The following is a 16334-nucleotide window of genomic DNA, read 5'->3' as shown; positions in this document are numbered from 1 at the left end:
TTGAATGCCTACTAAAAAGCCCACAGTAGCAAATTCTTCATGGATATAAAATTAGAAAACAAGCATCTCTTCTGCATATATATATATACATATACATACATATGATGTAATAAAATGTACACACCTATGAAAAGACTACTTAAGAAATTAAAACCCAAAACAAGGCAATAAAGTAAAAGTTGCATATATCTATGAAAAAGGAAAGGTAGCATGACCAGATTATTTAGAGTATAATTGAATAGAAGCATTAAGATGGATGCTGGCTAACTCTAAGACTTGGAACAATAATCCATAACAAGGAACAAAGTGTTCAACAAATGCTAATAAGAGAGAGTTCTGAACAGATATACTTTGCTGGACAAAAATAAAAAACACATGAAACATTATTTTTAAAAAACCTAGACTGAAAAAAGAAAAATACTTTCCAGTAAGACCTGAAAAAGTGCTAGACCCTGTTTTAGATGGTTTCTTTATGTTTTGCTTTCTAATTTAGTTCTTAAAATAATCTTGGCTTATACAATCTGCAAAAGGATGTGGCTTACTTAACAGAAATTAACTAAAACTCCAGGAGCTTCTACCACTGTGTCTTAAAGTGCAGCAGGAAAAAGAAGTAACTAAAATGTAATTAATAAGGGCCAAGACACCTTGCCAAAGCAGAAACTTTTCAGAAAAAGTTATCACAAGATTAAAGAAAAGAAGCAAACTACTTTGATAGAAAAGAGCTTTTCTCACAGAGAACACACCACACAAACAACAAAGTGATCAATTTCAGCCCTCATGGAATTACCTTATATGTCAGTAGTAATACATTAATTGAAACAGAGATTAGAGCTGGGCACTGCTGGTTCTTCCCTATAATCCTAGCTACTCAGGAGCCTGAGGATCGGTGTCCAAAGCAAGCCTGAGCAGACAAATCTGTGACCCTTTAGCTGCACTTAACCATCAAAATACTGAAAAGTGGAGCTGGCCCAAGTACTGAAATTACAGGAATGTGCCACTGCATATTTGGACCTTTATTAACAAAGAGTGAAAGTGCTGGATGCTGGTGGCTCATTACTGTAACCCTAGCTACTCAAGAGGCTGAGATTGGAGGATCACAGTTTGAAGCCAACCAGGGGCAGAAAAGTCCAAGTGAGAGTCTTATCTCCAATTAACCACTCAAAAACCAGGAGTGGAGCTGGGGCTCAAAGTGGTGGAGTAAAAGCTTGAGCATAAAGAGGCTCAGGAACAGTACCTAGGCTCTGAGTTCAAGCCCCCTAAACCAAACAAAAATTAAAAAAAAAAAAGAAAAGAAAAGAAAAGGAAGAGTTAAAGAATTGAAAATACTCAGACTTCTATTTAAGAGAAATTTTTAGCCAAGTAGTTCATATGGAAAAGTTTAAAAAAAAAATTAAACCAGGTACTAATCGCACAGGTCAGTATTCCGGCTATTAAGAAGGCTGATATCTGAGGATCGTAATCTGAAGCAAGCCTGAACAGGAAAGTCCATGAGTCTCTTATCTCCAATTAACCACCAAAAAGCCAGAAGTGGAGCTGTAGCTCAAGTGGTAGATCACTTAATTTTGAGCAAAAACAATTCAGGGGCAATGCTAAGGCCCTGAGCTCAAGCCCCATCAACATACACACAGAAGGGCTGGGAAGGTGGCTCAGTGGTAGAGCGCTTGCCTTGCATGCTCAAGGCCCTGGGTTCAATTCCTAAGCACCACATAAGAAAAAAGAAAAAAAAAAAAAAAAGCCAGAAGTGGCGCTGTGGCTCAAGTGGTAGAGCGCTAGCCTTGAGTTGAAGAGCTGAGGGACAGTGCCCAGGCCTAGAGTTCAGGCCCCACTACTGGACCCCCCCCAAAACATACACACAGAAAAGAATTATAGCTAATATATGTGATGACCACCCTGACCAAAGTAAGAAAATGTGAAATTGTTAGGATCAGGTCAAAACTAAGCAGATAGGGTATTAATTAGACTAAGGAAGAAGGAAATTTAACTGGGATATTTAAGTCCTAAGACCTAAAAAAATAGTAAGTGCAAACTTTAGAAAGGAGAACAAAACTATAGCTTGTCCCATATCTGAAGTATTTTGATTTAAAAGCGAAACCACTTGTTGCGAAGTCACTAAGTCTATCAGACTTATCACAGACTTTTTATCACAAAATGTGAAGAACATATCTAAAGTTAAATGATCCAGCATAGAGTTACCTAATCCAGAATGTGGGACATTCCAAAGAGATAGCATGTAAGTCTTTCAATAAATCCAACAGAACCAAAATATTGAGGGACTTTTATTGATTTAAGACTATAATTTATAACATATCAATCAAATAAAATGTTCAGAACTTATTCAGACCTGATGTGAATAATCCAACTATTAAAAATACATTTTTAAGTCAGAAAACAATGAAAAGATACTATGGAATAAATATTGTTAGGCATTGTTAGGCACAAAAATAATATTGTGGCTACGTGAAATTATTGAGTGTCAGTGAACAGGCTAAAAGATTTATAGACAAATTTAATGGTGGATATTCTGTTTTAAAATATTCACACACAAAAAAAAGCTAAGTGCTAGTGGCTTACACTTGTAATCCTACCTACTCAGGAGGCTGAGATCTGAGGATCTCCATTCAAAGGCTCCATTGGCAAAGAAAGTCATGTGAGAGTCTTATCTCCAATTAACCACCCAAAATCAGAAGTGTAAGGGCACTAGCCTTGAATAAAAAAACTCAGGGGCAGTGCCCACGCCATGAGTTCAAGCTGAAGAACCACCATAAAAAAAAAAAAAATTAGATGCAAAATGTTAACTGAAAATGGCAAAATGCTGACTGTGGAAACTGGCTGACAGGTACATGAAGAATTCATTATACGGTTTTTTTGTATAAACTTTAAAACTTCCTAAATAGAATGAGTCATAATGTATGTATGTATCTTGCTTCGACTCTGACTCAAATACATTAGGTATAAAAGTGCAATTTTGAGACAATTGGAGAACACATACTGGATTTTAGACTGCAAGGAATCAATTTTGTTGGATATCATTGTACTATGGTTGCTATTTTTTTTTTTTTTTTTTTTGGTTGGGGCTCTGAGGCTTGAACTCTGGGCCTGGGCATTGTCCCTCAGCTCTTCAGCTCAAGGCAAGTGCTCTACCACTTGAGCCACAGTGCCACTTCCAGTTTTCTGGTGATTTATTGGAGTCTCACAGACTTTCCTGCCCAGGCTGGCTTTGAACTACTATCCTCAGATCTCAGCCACCTGAGTAGCTACAGGCGTGAGCCACCAGTGCCAGGCTGGTGGCTATAAGAACTTAAGGCTTTATAAACCTAAGTATTTACAAGACAAATGATACTGGGCTCCAATGGCTTCCACCTGTAATTCTAGCTGGAGGCTGCTATCTAAGGACTGTGGTTTAAAGCCGGCTAGAGAAGCAAAGTTTCGGAGACTCTTATCTCCAATTAACCACCAAAAAAAGCCAGAAGTGGAGCTGTGGCCCAAATAAACAAAATGCTCAGAAACAGGGACCAAGTCTTGAGGTTCAAGCCCAGGTCAAGCACAAGAAAAAGAGAGAGAGATAGAGGGACAGAGAAATAATAATATTAAGAGAAAATCATTCAGAAAAATATCTATGCTTTAAGAATACTCCAGGAAGGAAGGTAATGAGTTCAAAGACAGCCTGGGTAAAGTTAATTATATTAAAAATAAAAATACAAACAAAAGGGCCTAGCTCAAGTTGTATTACATTTTCCAAACAAGTATAAGGCCCTAGATTCAATCCCTAGTACCACTAAAATAAGAAAAAAGGAACAGTACTATAGAAAAAAAAATAGGCAGGGCTGGGGGTTTAGCTAAGTGGAAGGGCGCCCGCCCAGCACGCACAAGGCCCTGGGTTCAGTCCTCAGCCCTGGAAAAGAAAAAAGAAAAAAAATAGGCAAACTCAAGTGTGAAAGGAACATAAATAAAACAGAAGCACTGAATTGTGGTAACTGTTGAATACAATAATAATTAGTTTAAACTAATACAGTATAAACTCTATATGTTGAATATTATTTTTTCCACAAGAAAAAAAATGTTGAAGAACAATTTCTAAGGTGTGGTAGGACATACTTATTATAATCCCTGTACCCAGGAGGCTGAGTTCCAGATCTGCTTGGACAAAATAGTAACACCTTGTTTCAAAAAAGAATGACCCGTGGGTCATTCTTGGGATTTAAAAGTTTTGTCTTGGGGGGTTTTAAAGCTATATAAATGAATAAAAACACATACATAAGTATTTCTTAAGATATCTATACCTGTATGTATCTTGACAAAAAAAAATCCACAAAAAAACATAATTTTAACAAACTAGAAATGTACAAATTTAAGATCCAGTCGGGTAATTATGAGAATGAAGGAAGCAGCTATTAAAACACTGCAAAATAGGTTTGAGAATACAGTAGGCATTCAATAAATGTTTCTCAATGAATGAAACAAATTATCTTACCTCTCCTTATATTAACAATGTTTTAAAGCCTGTATTTCTATAAACAATGTATTTGTTGAATTTCAAATTTTCTAATTTTGATACATTTTCAAAGATTAAACTTCTGCTTAAGGAAATATATTACAATAAAATCATTATATAACAAAGACAAGACTATAGCTATAAGTGAATTCAGTCTACTCACTGTACATAACAAGATAAAGAAAACCAAAATAATAAAGGATATACCTCACTGTACATAGCAAGATAAGGAGGATGAAAATAACAAAGGATATATATATATATATATATATATATATATATATATCTCCACATTCAAACCATTTACTCACTTCATAAGACCTGAATTCTTCTTACTAAATGGTCCGATGATTTTAAATAACAATTCCACAACTCCATTTTTCCCTAAAGATACTGAATTCACAGCTAAAAGGGAGAAAGAGATACAAAATGATTTGAAAATTTCAATAACGATTTGTATTATTAGGGATATATCTAAAAATATATACAACAGTTTAGTAAATGCAAACTCAAGTCACTGAGTGACTCTTAAGTCTACCTTAGCTAAGTATTTGAAGGAACAATTTTTTTGCTTTGTTTCTATAAAGTTTTAAGGAATTAGGTTACATATCAAAAAAAGAAAATTTAAAAAGTACTTCAGTTGCAGGCTGGGAAGGTGGCTCAGTGGTAGAGCGCTTGCCTTGCATACCTGAGGCCCTGGGTTCGATTCCTCAGCACACATAAGCAAAAAGAAAAAAGCCAGAAGTGGCGCTGTGGCTCAAGTGGTAGAGCGCTAGCCTTGAGCTGAAAAGCTGAGGGACAGCACCCAGGCCCAGAGTTCAGGCCCCACGACCGGACCCAAAAAAAAAAAAAGTACTTCAGTTGTTCATTTGCTTCATCAATGACATTATTCAACACGAGGATTAAGAGATATGAATAAACAGTCTCTATGCTCAGGAAATACAGTATAGAAGGAATGACAAAAATAACAAAACAGGCCCGGTGCCCGGTGGCTCACGCCTATAATCCTAGCTACTCAGGAGGCTGAGATCTGAGGATCGTGGTTCAAAGCCAGCCTGGGCAGGAAAGTCCGTGAAACTCTTATCTCCAATAAACCACCAGAAAACCAGAAGTGGCATTGTAGCTCAAGTGGCAGAGCATTAGCCTTGAGCTGAAGAGCTGAGGGACAGCGCTCAGGCCCAGAGTTCTAGCCCCCACGACCAGCAACAACAACAACAAAAAGAAAACAATTGGCAAACTACTTTCTAAATAGTTAAGAATGCAGGCTATTTGGGTTATACTCCTGAGGAATCCCTAATTCACAGCTAAGACTAGACACTTTGGGGGAAAATGATTCCTGGCAACAATCTTTAAATATGAGTAGAAGTTGACTACCACAGGCATTGGAGTTAAGGAGTAAATAGTTTGAGAAATCTCTGGAGGCAAGGGTAGCATGAACAATAAACAGGTAATAACCAGGGGTATGAGCAGTTACATATTGTTAAAACATAGAGTATCAGACAAAAATTTACAAACTGACCGATGAAATGAGAAATGAAGGTAAGAAAAAGTATAAAGAGCCTTACAAGTTGTTGATTCCTTCAGGCAGTGAAATTGCCAGAAAGAATAATTGTCTACATTATAAACAAAAAAGTTAGAACGTAGAGCACTCTGGAGAAAATGGATTTGAGAGATACTCATTAATGAGTATGGTCTAGATTAGATGCAATGAAGACCTTATGCCACTGTAAATATGGAAGAAGAGGAATTAATGATGGTATTCACACAGAATATGCAAATTATGCCCAACACTGTCAATTCAGGACACTATTTGCTAGCCTTCTACAAGTTAACTCAATAAAATGTTACTACAAATGGAACTCCCAATGTTTTATAGACTAATCTTAATTGCTTATTATTCCATTATGATTTTTAATTGTATGCCTGCCTTCTTTTCTCCTTGATCAGGTTATTTGACAGTTTATCTCCTTTAATTTTCATCCAATTAATTCGGAGCAAGTTTGCTGCTTGACCAAATCAATTTTTGCATATTTTTAACGTTTTTCACTTTTTCCTTTACTGTATCAATCCTATATTTTCCTTGTGTTTATTTCTCTGTTCTTACCTTCTTTAGTTAGGCATCTTATTCATTTCTTTCTTGTTTTATTAAATAGATGCTTAATATTTTAAATGTTTTCAATGTTCAGAGAGTATTTTTCCCTCTGAACACACCTTCAGTCAAATTCCATACACATACATCTAGCACTGTGCGGTTACAAGAATATATATTCTATATAACACTGCAGTAACATATATTCTATACTTACCACCTCATTTCATCATCACAGAATAAAAAAATGAACACCTCATGGGTCTGAGACTTAATATGGTTAAGTGAAAGTATGTTTGACAAGACGTTATACCTGAGACCATCTCTGTGTTTCCTCTTCTGTGTTAATTTTTTGTTATTTTGTCTGCTACTTCCCATTTATTGCTAAAAATATAATCAGTCTCAACATACAATGCTACTGAACGACTTCCTTCTCCAATTTTATCTGTGCAAATGAAAAAGGACTTTCCAGCTGCCAATACCCTCATATTCTTTCACTTCACCACTCTTCCATAGGCTGCTTACTGGGGTGGGAAGGTGGCTCAGTGGTAGAGTACTTGCCTTGCATGCATGAGGCCCTGGGTTCGATTCCTCAGCACCACATAACTAAAAAGAAAAAAGCCAGAAGTGGCGTTGTGGCTCAATTGGTAGAGCGCTAGCCTTGACCTGAAGAGCTGAGGGACAGCGCCCAGGCCCAGAGTTCAGGCCCCACAACCGGACCCAAAAAAAAAGAAGAAGAAGCCATAGGCTGCTTACTTGCCCCCTTACTTCAATCACCTAGAAATTCAGGAAATTAGGGAGACTTCTTAAAAGTTTGTCACCTCAGCTTCTTACTGTACCACATCACTTTCATTGCCTCAGAGCTAAGAGTTACAAGAGTCATGTTAAAGTTTTTTGTATGTTTGTTTTGTTTTTTTGTCAGTCATGGGGGCTGAACTCTGGGCCTAGGTGCTGTCCCTCAGCTCTTCAGCTCAAGGCTAGCACCCTACCACTTAAGGAACAGTGTCACTTCTGGCTTTTTTCTGCTTATGTGGTGCTGAGGAATCAAACCCAGGGCCCTCATGCATGCGAGGCAAGCACTCTACCACTGAGCCAAGTTCGCAGCCCATGTTAAAGTTTTCCTTTTCATAAATCCCCTAAGTTTATTTATAGCTAAGGTACTTGAATATTTTCATTTTGTGAAACTTCACAACACTGAGTTAAAGGAAAGCCATGCTGAATACTCACAGTTGGCAGAATATACTCGTAGAAGCTGAAGACATGGAAGAACCAAGCGGAAGTTAGGCAAATGCTGTTTAACTAAACTCAGCGTTATATTCAGGGCCCCAGTAATTCTAGCTTTCACTCCAAATTTTTTATCTGTTAAAGAGTAAAGAAAAAACTGATTCATATGAAACTTTTAAGTAAAATGAAGTTATAAAGTGATGAAATTTTTAATATATTATTCATATTATTAAACAGTGAGTTAACCTCATTCCAAACTACAGACATAGACAGGCACTGGTAACTCATTATGTAACTCCAATTAACTAAAAAAAAAAAAAAGGCAGAAATCAAGGTTTGGGTCAAGTAGAGACTTAGACTTGAGTAATTAAATCTAAAAAATAATAATTCCTTTTATGGTGTTAAATACTCATACGTTTAAGTCACAGATTCCAAGAAATTGTTACAAGTAAACAGGGGGAAAGAATGGGAAGATGGGGGTTCGAATAGCCCAACACTTAGGTAACATGAAAGGTAGAAGTGATATACTACATAAATTACCAGGCATACTATGACTTATTCTGACACTATATTTGACATTTATTTGATAGCATTTATCACATGTTTTGTATGAGCTGTTTGTTTCTTCATGAGTTTATATTCTTTGTAAGTTTAAAAAACTTTATTTCATATTAAGTAATGAATATTAGCAGTGGACATTTGAATACTTTTCTATTTCTACTTTTTGTTTTGGTTTTTGTTTTTTTGTGCCAGCTTGAACTCAGGGTCTGGGTTATGTCACTGAGGCTTTTTATTTTTCATTGAGGCTTTTTGTTCAAAGATAGCACCCTACCACTTGAGCCACAGTTCTCCAGCTGCACAGATGACTTCAAACCTCAGTCTCCCAATTAGTGAAAATTACAGGTGGGAGCCACTGATGCCCAGCTCAAAGAAATATAATTCTTAAAAAATAAAAAAAGGAAAGAGAAGTTTTTTGTTTGTCGGTCATAGGGGCTGAATTTTGGACCTGGGCACTGTCCCTCAGCTCTCCAGCTCAAGGAAAGCACCCTATCACTTGAGCCACAGCACCACCTCCCGATTTTTTCTGTTTATGTGGTGCTGAGGAATCGAACCCAGGGCCTCATGCATGCGAGGCAAACATTCTACCACTGAGCCAACTTTCCAGCCCAAGAAGTTATTTTTAATTGTACAAATTTATAAGGTAGCGTGATAATCTAAAACATACATCATGTGTTGATCAAATCAGAGCAGTTAAACTTCCCATCTCCTCAAATGTTTTAAATTTTTTATTAACATAATTACAACACCTATTATATGAAGTACAAGGTGATATTTTAATGCTGGTATAAAGTATATACAATCTAGAATAATTCTCATTTCCATATCCTTGTTACACTATGTTCAAACTAACAAGTTCTTTTTGTTGTTGTTGTTTATTGTTTAGATTATTTTGGCAGTACTGATATTGAACTCAGGTCTTCATGCTTGCTAGGTTGATGTTCCACTGTCTGAATCATACCTCCAGCTGTTTTGCTATGGTTGTTTTTATTGATTTTTTTTTTTTTGGTGCTGGTACTACGGCTTGAAATAAGGGCCTCACCTTCTCCCTTAGCTTTTACACTCAAGACTGTTGTTATACTATAATTGAACCATGACTCTGATCCCAGCTTTTTGCTGGTAAATTGGAGATAACAGCCTCACGTATTTTTCTGCCTGGGCAAACATCAAACCACAATCCTCAGACTCCTGAGAAACTAGGATTATGGACATGAGCCACCAGCATCTGGCTTGTTCTGGTTATTTTTTGAAAATGTGTATTACTTTTTTGCCAGAGCCAGTGTGAGCTATGATCCAATTTGTGCTTCCCACCACAGCTAGAATGACAGCTAAAAACAGCTTTATCTGATCAGATGGAGTCTCATAAACATTTTGCAAGGACTGGCCAGGGAATGCGATCCTCCTAATCTTAGCCTCCTGAGTAGATAGGATGACAAGTATCATAACTGGAGCAGTGATCAAGTTCCTGATTTTTATTCTCAAAAAGAAATTGAAATAGCTAAATAGATAAGATTAGCAAAGACTGTCGAATATTAAGATTCAAACAAAAAAACAAAAGAAGGAAACAGAACCAGCAAACAGAGATATATCATAACCAATATACTTCAAAGGAAACCTCTCACCTCACAAGAAAAAAGTAAATAAACAGAAAACAGAAAAACATTCAGAAACTAGATGTGACAATACACTTCCATAATTTCAGTATTCAGGAATTTTAGTAAGGAAGTTACAAATTTCACAAGAGCCGAGCTGCACAAGCTCTAGACTAGACTGGGCTACAAAACAAGATGCTGCTTCTGTAAAAAAAAAAAAAAAAAAAAGATAAAACTATTGTAGAGTATCCTTGAACAACCAAGAATGGAAAACTAGCTCAACAGGAAACATAATAGCCAAAATTTAAAATTAAAAGGGAATTAACAAAATACATAAATGTTAATATATCAATTTCTTTAAAAGTATAAGAACTTGACTCTAGTTAGAAAGGAAGGATTTAAAGGGATGGGAAGGGGAAACAAAGGAGGAGGCTACAATGCTTGATAAGAAATGTACTCATTATCTTACCCATGTAATTGTAATCACTCTGTACAGTATTTTCACAATTTAAAAAAAAGGATTTAACTGATGAACATTGTTCCAACAATGTTTCCTTGTTCTTCATTTTTTTCCCTCAAAAACCTCAAAAGGGAGTACTTAAATCTCAAATGCAAAAGTTGAAGGAAAGTAGAGGTAATATTTTTTTGGGGGGGGGTCTGGTTGTGGGGCCTGAACTCTGGGCCTGGGCGCTGTCCCTCAGCTCTTCAGCTCAAGGCTAGCGCTCTACCACTTGAGCCACAGCGCCACTTCCGGCTTTTTTCTTTTTGCTTATGTGGTGCTGAGGAATCGAACCTAGGGCCTCAGGCAAGCAAGGCAAGCACTCTACCACTGAGCTACCTTCCCAGCCCTGAGGTAACATTTTTTAAATAAATTGAATATATTTAAGTCTTAAGGTCCTTAATATACTGGAAAAGTTAAGATTACCTCAAGGCTGCCTTCTTTAAAACATACTACCTATTAGGGGGGCGGGGAGGAGGATGGGAAGGGATGGGAAGGGGAAACAAAGGAGGAGGCTACAATGCTTGATAAGAAATGTACTCATTATCTTGCCCATGTAATTGTAACCCCTCTGTACAGTATTTTCATAATAATAAAAAAAAAAAAGTACTAGTTAGGGGCTGGGAAGGTGGCTCAGTGGTAGAGTGCTTGCATGCATGAAGCCCTGGGTTCAATTCCTCAGCACCACATAAGCAGAAAATGCTAGAAGTGGTGCTGTAGCTCATGTGGTAGGGTGCTAGCCTTGAGCTGAAGAGCTGAGGGACAGCACCCAGGCTCAGAGTTCAAGCCCCACAACCAACAACAACAACAAAAAAGTACTAGTTAAACATTTGTACAAAACATAAAAACTTGCATGAAATACATAAAAGTACATATTATTTTCACATATATCGCCACATTTTTGAACAAGCATTTTATAGACATACATTTCAAAGTTGAAGACCCACATGTATGCTACAAAGCAATGGCAAAACTCTTTAAACACAATCTTAAAGAGTTTGAAACCTCATTGTATAATTACTTAAAGATAATAAAGAAATAAGAAAATGTCATTTGCAGGGAAATGGGTGGACATAGAACAAACAGACTAAGTAAGGTAAGCCAAATTCAGATTCAAGCAACACACGTGTCCTCTCAGATGTATAAGATCTAAAATCTATCTGGACATGATAACCTATACAGGACTATAGGTATTCACACACAGACTACAGGAGCTTACCCTTAGGAAAGGAACACAAAGGTGCAACTTTGCTGAACACTGAAAATAGTATTTATGAAATAAAAAGAGTTTAGGTAGCCATATTAATCTTGGTACAGGTATACAACTATAAACTTCTGTGCAGAGGCTATTTCCCTGTTTTAAATTAAGTTAAATTTTCTCCGTTCTTTGTTTTGTAACCCATTCTTCTTAATTTGTATTTTACACACCTTTTTGTTGTAATAATCAGTCTCATAGTCTTTCGTGTCTATTTTGATATTTATGATCAGATTTTAAGATTCCTGAGCAGTGAAAATGTACAGCAAAAATGATATTAGTGAAAAACAATGGAATTATTTTATCTACAGTCTATAATCCTCTTAGCCTCCACAATATCCATACTTATGTGTTCCCTCTACATACATAAGCAGGCACACATCACATGTTTGATTGACATTGGTTTCTTTGTTCTACAACATACAATACAACTCATGAATTTTGGGTCCTCAACTCTTGCAGTTTACTAGTTAACTATAAAAGCATTATACTACCAAAACTAAAAAAAAAAAAAAAAAAACTGTTTTAGATTAAAAAAAAAAAAACAATGTTAAGGTATAAAGAATCAATGTTACAAAGACAGTTGGAAACCAGGCACTAGTGGTTCTTGCCCATAATCTGAATTACTCAAGAGGCTGAGATATGGTAAATGATGATGGAACTCTTATCTCCAATTAACTACCAAAAATCTACCAGGGAATCTATGGCTGATTGGCAGAGTTGAGCAAAAAAAACTAATAACAGCTCCCAGGCCCTGCAATCAAGACCCAGTACCAACACCAAAACACACACACACACACACACACACACACACACACACACACACACACACACACACACACACACACACACACACACACACACACAACTATTGGGATTCAATAGTTATGCAAGTGAAACACTTACCTTTTGGTCCAATCTTTGCAAGAACAGAATGAACATGTATCATTAACTCTTCATGTGGGGGAGATTCTTTGCTGGCATTCACAAGTAATTGTAACAATATTTGTGAACCACCTCTGGCAACTAAGAAACTTGCTCTCCGACCTCCACCTAAAGAATATTTTTTTTTTATTTTAAGTAACAAATCCTCCCAATAGTAGGTATCAAATTTGGTAGCATTCAAAAAACATTTAGAGAAACGATTTCTAAAATCAAGTTATTATATGTCACATTTTATAATTTTACAAACAATAGTTTTATCTCCATCTCCTTTAGTTAAAAAGTACAGATAAAGAATAAAAATACCCTAGTACCCATGGCTCATAGCTGTAATCCTAGCTACTTAGGAAGCTAAGATATGAGGATTGTTCAAACCAGCCCTTACAGGAAAGCCCAATAAACTATCAGAAACTACCAATAACACACAGGAAATAGACAGGAAATAGACTTGTGGCTCAAGTGGTGGAGCATCAGCCTTTAGCAAAAGGTCAGGGCCAGCACCCAAGCCCTCAGTTCTAGGCCCATGACCACTACCCCCCCCCCCCAAAACAGAGTAAAATGCAATAATGTCTAAATTGTAGGTTCAAGGCCTTGAATGTAGAGGTAAATATTTAAAATCATACCAAGTACAAAAGATGACATAAGATGCCTCAGAATGGGCTGAATGCTATCTTCCTATGGCATGTCTATGCCACATACTCTCTTTGTCATGTTTCTTTTCTATTAAACATTCCTATCATTATTATGTTCAAATCATGCCTGAATTCTCTTGATAGACAAAAAGACTTGAAGTCAACATAGCTGCCCTAGATTTCTGGCAACAAATTTGTTGCACTGGTCAGGATAAGTATGTCTTTAGATTAAGTATGTCTTTTGCTGACTTGGATTCACCAAAATGTAACATATTTTGGTACCATGACTCAGGTCACATATGGCTGTTTCCTATTCCAAAATGTTCTTGTGCCTGCCCCTCTCAGTGTCTTGGATTCAACAAGTCTGTTTCTGCAGGAAGAACTGCCCTCTCCATCCATCTGTGTCAAGGACATATCTGTCTGCTCCACTCTGCAAGCACTTTCCCACTCCTTGGACTCTGAATGCTTTCTTATCCTCACCCAATATTAGCATGGAGTGCCTTGGCTAGGCATGACTTGCTTTGAGGCTTCTTCCAGGTACTGCCACTGCCTTCCTTTGCCGTTACTAAGTGCCACATGCTTCCTTCATCTACAAGGTTTCACTTAGATCTATTCTACTCTTTACTTTCTTCTGGACATGTCTGAAACCTTTGACAAAATTCATTCTAAGTATAGTTTTCTACCTTTATTAAAGCATTTCCTTTGATGCTGCTTATTTCCCAATCTATTCAAGAGCTTCCTTTTCAACTACATTGAAACTTTTTTCCCATGAGGATATATTCAACAGAGAGGGGGAAGATGTCTACTCTAATGACAGGATCAGGAGCCTCTTAGCTCCTGTCCTACCTGCTATCCTTGGTAGATTGAGATTAAAAAGGGATTGACAGGAAATTACTTACTCCAGGCACAACTCGGTTGTCCTTACCCTGCATCTGATTTAATTGCTACTAGGAGAATGGGATATGCTATGAGCCAATCCCTTCCATTTAAGAAAACAGGAAGATTAATTACATTGAGGACATTCTACATTTAGCTCCCTACAAGCGGTCATCTATTTGTTGTGATGTATGATAGAGCCCCTACCACCCAGTCTACTTCCTGAACACATTCAGCAGTTTAACTACTATTTTCTCATACATGGGGTAAAAGCCAAGCACTATGGCTGGTATTTCATATACTCGCTAGTGCAGAAGGAGGGGTGTCAAAGGCTGGGACCACAATTTAACTTCCTTGGGGAAAAGGTTCACAGGTAAATCAATTACACAGAAAAGAAAATGGTACCCCTCTGGAAGTCATCAACTCAAACTGCACTGCAGCTAATCATAGTAAGGACATGGTCACCCAAAATTTATGGGAAGCACAGTGGATACTGTAAAAACATGTATGGTAGAACTGGTCCAATACTGTTTCTCTAGGTAATAAGGGTGGGTGTCATTCTCCTTCCTGCAGTTGCCATCCACAAATTGTCTGTGTGTTCTGTTTGTGCTTCTGTATTTTTGATTTGGGCTTCTGTATTGTGTATAACATGGCTTATAAAATCCAGCCAGGAGTCCTTCAAAAATCCTGTGATCAGAGCTGGGAAGTTGGCTCAGTGATAGAGTGCTTGCCTCACATGCATGAGGCCCTGGGTTTGATTCCTGAGCACCACATAAGCAGAAAAAAAGCTGGAAATGGTGCTGTGGCTCAAGTGGTAGGGCACTAGCCTTGAGCTAACGAGTTGAGGGACAGAGCCCAGACCAAGAGTTCAGCCTCCACGACCAGCCAAAAAAAAAAAAAAATCCTGTGATCATAAACTCACTAGAAAAGACAAAAGAATACCAGCAGTATGAACAGGTCATCATGCTTCTTCCAATAGTCAACTCATTACCTTGATGGTATTCAAACAGCAGACATAAGCCTGTGCCATCTATTTGTAACCAAAAGATGGCTAAACAGTCTAAGAGCACTCTAAATTAAAATATTTGATCGCAAGTGCTGTTTTTTATTGTTGTTTTGTGCCATTCCCAGGGCTTCAATCAGGACCTAGGCACTGCCTCTAAGCTATTGTGCTTAAGTTAGCACTCTACCACTTTATCACAGCTCTCTCTACTTCTGGATTTTTGGTGATTAGAGGTAAAAGTCTCTAGGGCTTTCCTGCCCAGGCTGGGTTCCAACAATAATCTTTAGGTCTCAACTACATAGGATTACAGGTGTGAACCACCCTGCACCTGGCTACAGGTGCTATTTTCATGTACTGGTCTACCAAGTTTTGGACAAAGACTTCATCTGACACTGGAATTCCACACAAAAAAAGAAAAACCGACTAGTTGTTGTAACTGATTTTCATTTTTTTGGGGGGGTTCCGGTCGTGGGGCCTGAACTTTGGGCCTGGGCACTGTCTCTCAGCTCTTCAGCTCAAGGGGAGGGTTCTACCACTTGAGCCACAGCGCCACTTCCGGCTTTTTTTTTTCTGCTTATGTGGTGCCAAGGAATCGAACAAGCACTCTACCACTGAGCCACCTTCCCAGCCCCTGGTTTTTATTTTTGAACTCAATTTCTACATGTGTTTAAAATATCTAATCTAAAATTTATTGTACATGTGTGTACAATAACATGTTATTATTAATACGTAAAAGGTACTGTCATTCTCAAATGATGGTTATCTCAATCAAGTTTAACCAAAGTACAAGCATTTAGAAATTAACTCTAGCTCAAGTCAAAGAAAGAATGACCATTTTAAATTCAAAGAACAAACAGGTCTTGGCATTGGTTATTTAAGTAAATGATTATAACCTATCTCATCCTAAATTCAACTGCTTTATAAGATATGGATTGTAAGGAATGTGTTTATTAGGGGAAGAATGAAAAAGCAAAATGCCTATGCACCTCTGGTCATATAAAATATTATTTATCAAAATAAACTTTGGGAAATGGAAATTATTTTTTTCTTCGTTTTTGTTTTTTGTCTACTTTGTTCATTTATCCATCTTTGGGAGGGAAAAAGGGAGCCCAGCAATGGAGGGACAAAGGGTGAATAAATGTAGCAGTGGTACTCACTCAGATGGTAGGGAA

General features: G+C 37.3%; 1 protein-coding gene across 2 annotated transcripts in view; it reads right to left on the bottom strand.

Annotated features, from left to right (window-relative positions):
* Agtpbp1 (ATP/GTP binding carboxypeptidase 1) overlaps positions 1-16334 on the bottom strand; it is a 176252-nt gene that overhangs the window by 107935 nt on the left and 51983 nt on the right. For both annotated transcript variants that reach the window (XM_042671080.1, XM_042671081.1), the window contains exons 6-8: positions 12616-12762; positions 7809-7940; positions 4804-4897 (exon numbers count right to left, since the gene is read on the bottom strand). In XM_042671080.1, the coding sequence (XP_042527014.1) occupies positions 4804-4897; positions 7809-7940; positions 12616-12762 (373 nt within the window). The remainder of the gene's footprint in view (positions 1-4803; positions 4898-7808; positions 7941-12615; positions 12763-16334) is intronic.

The sequence above is a fragment of the Dipodomys spectabilis genome, unplaced genomic scaffold (assembly GCF_019054845.1).
Source record: "Dipodomys spectabilis isolate Male_0828 unplaced genomic scaffold, ASM1905484v1 ptg000597l, whole genome shotgun sequence".
In the NCBI taxonomy this organism is placed as follows: domain Eukaryota; kingdom Metazoa; phylum Chordata; class Mammalia; order Rodentia; family Heteromyidae; genus Dipodomys; species Dipodomys spectabilis.
Note: the sequence above shows the minus strand (reverse complement) of the source record. Positions and strands in the feature narration are given on the sequence as shown.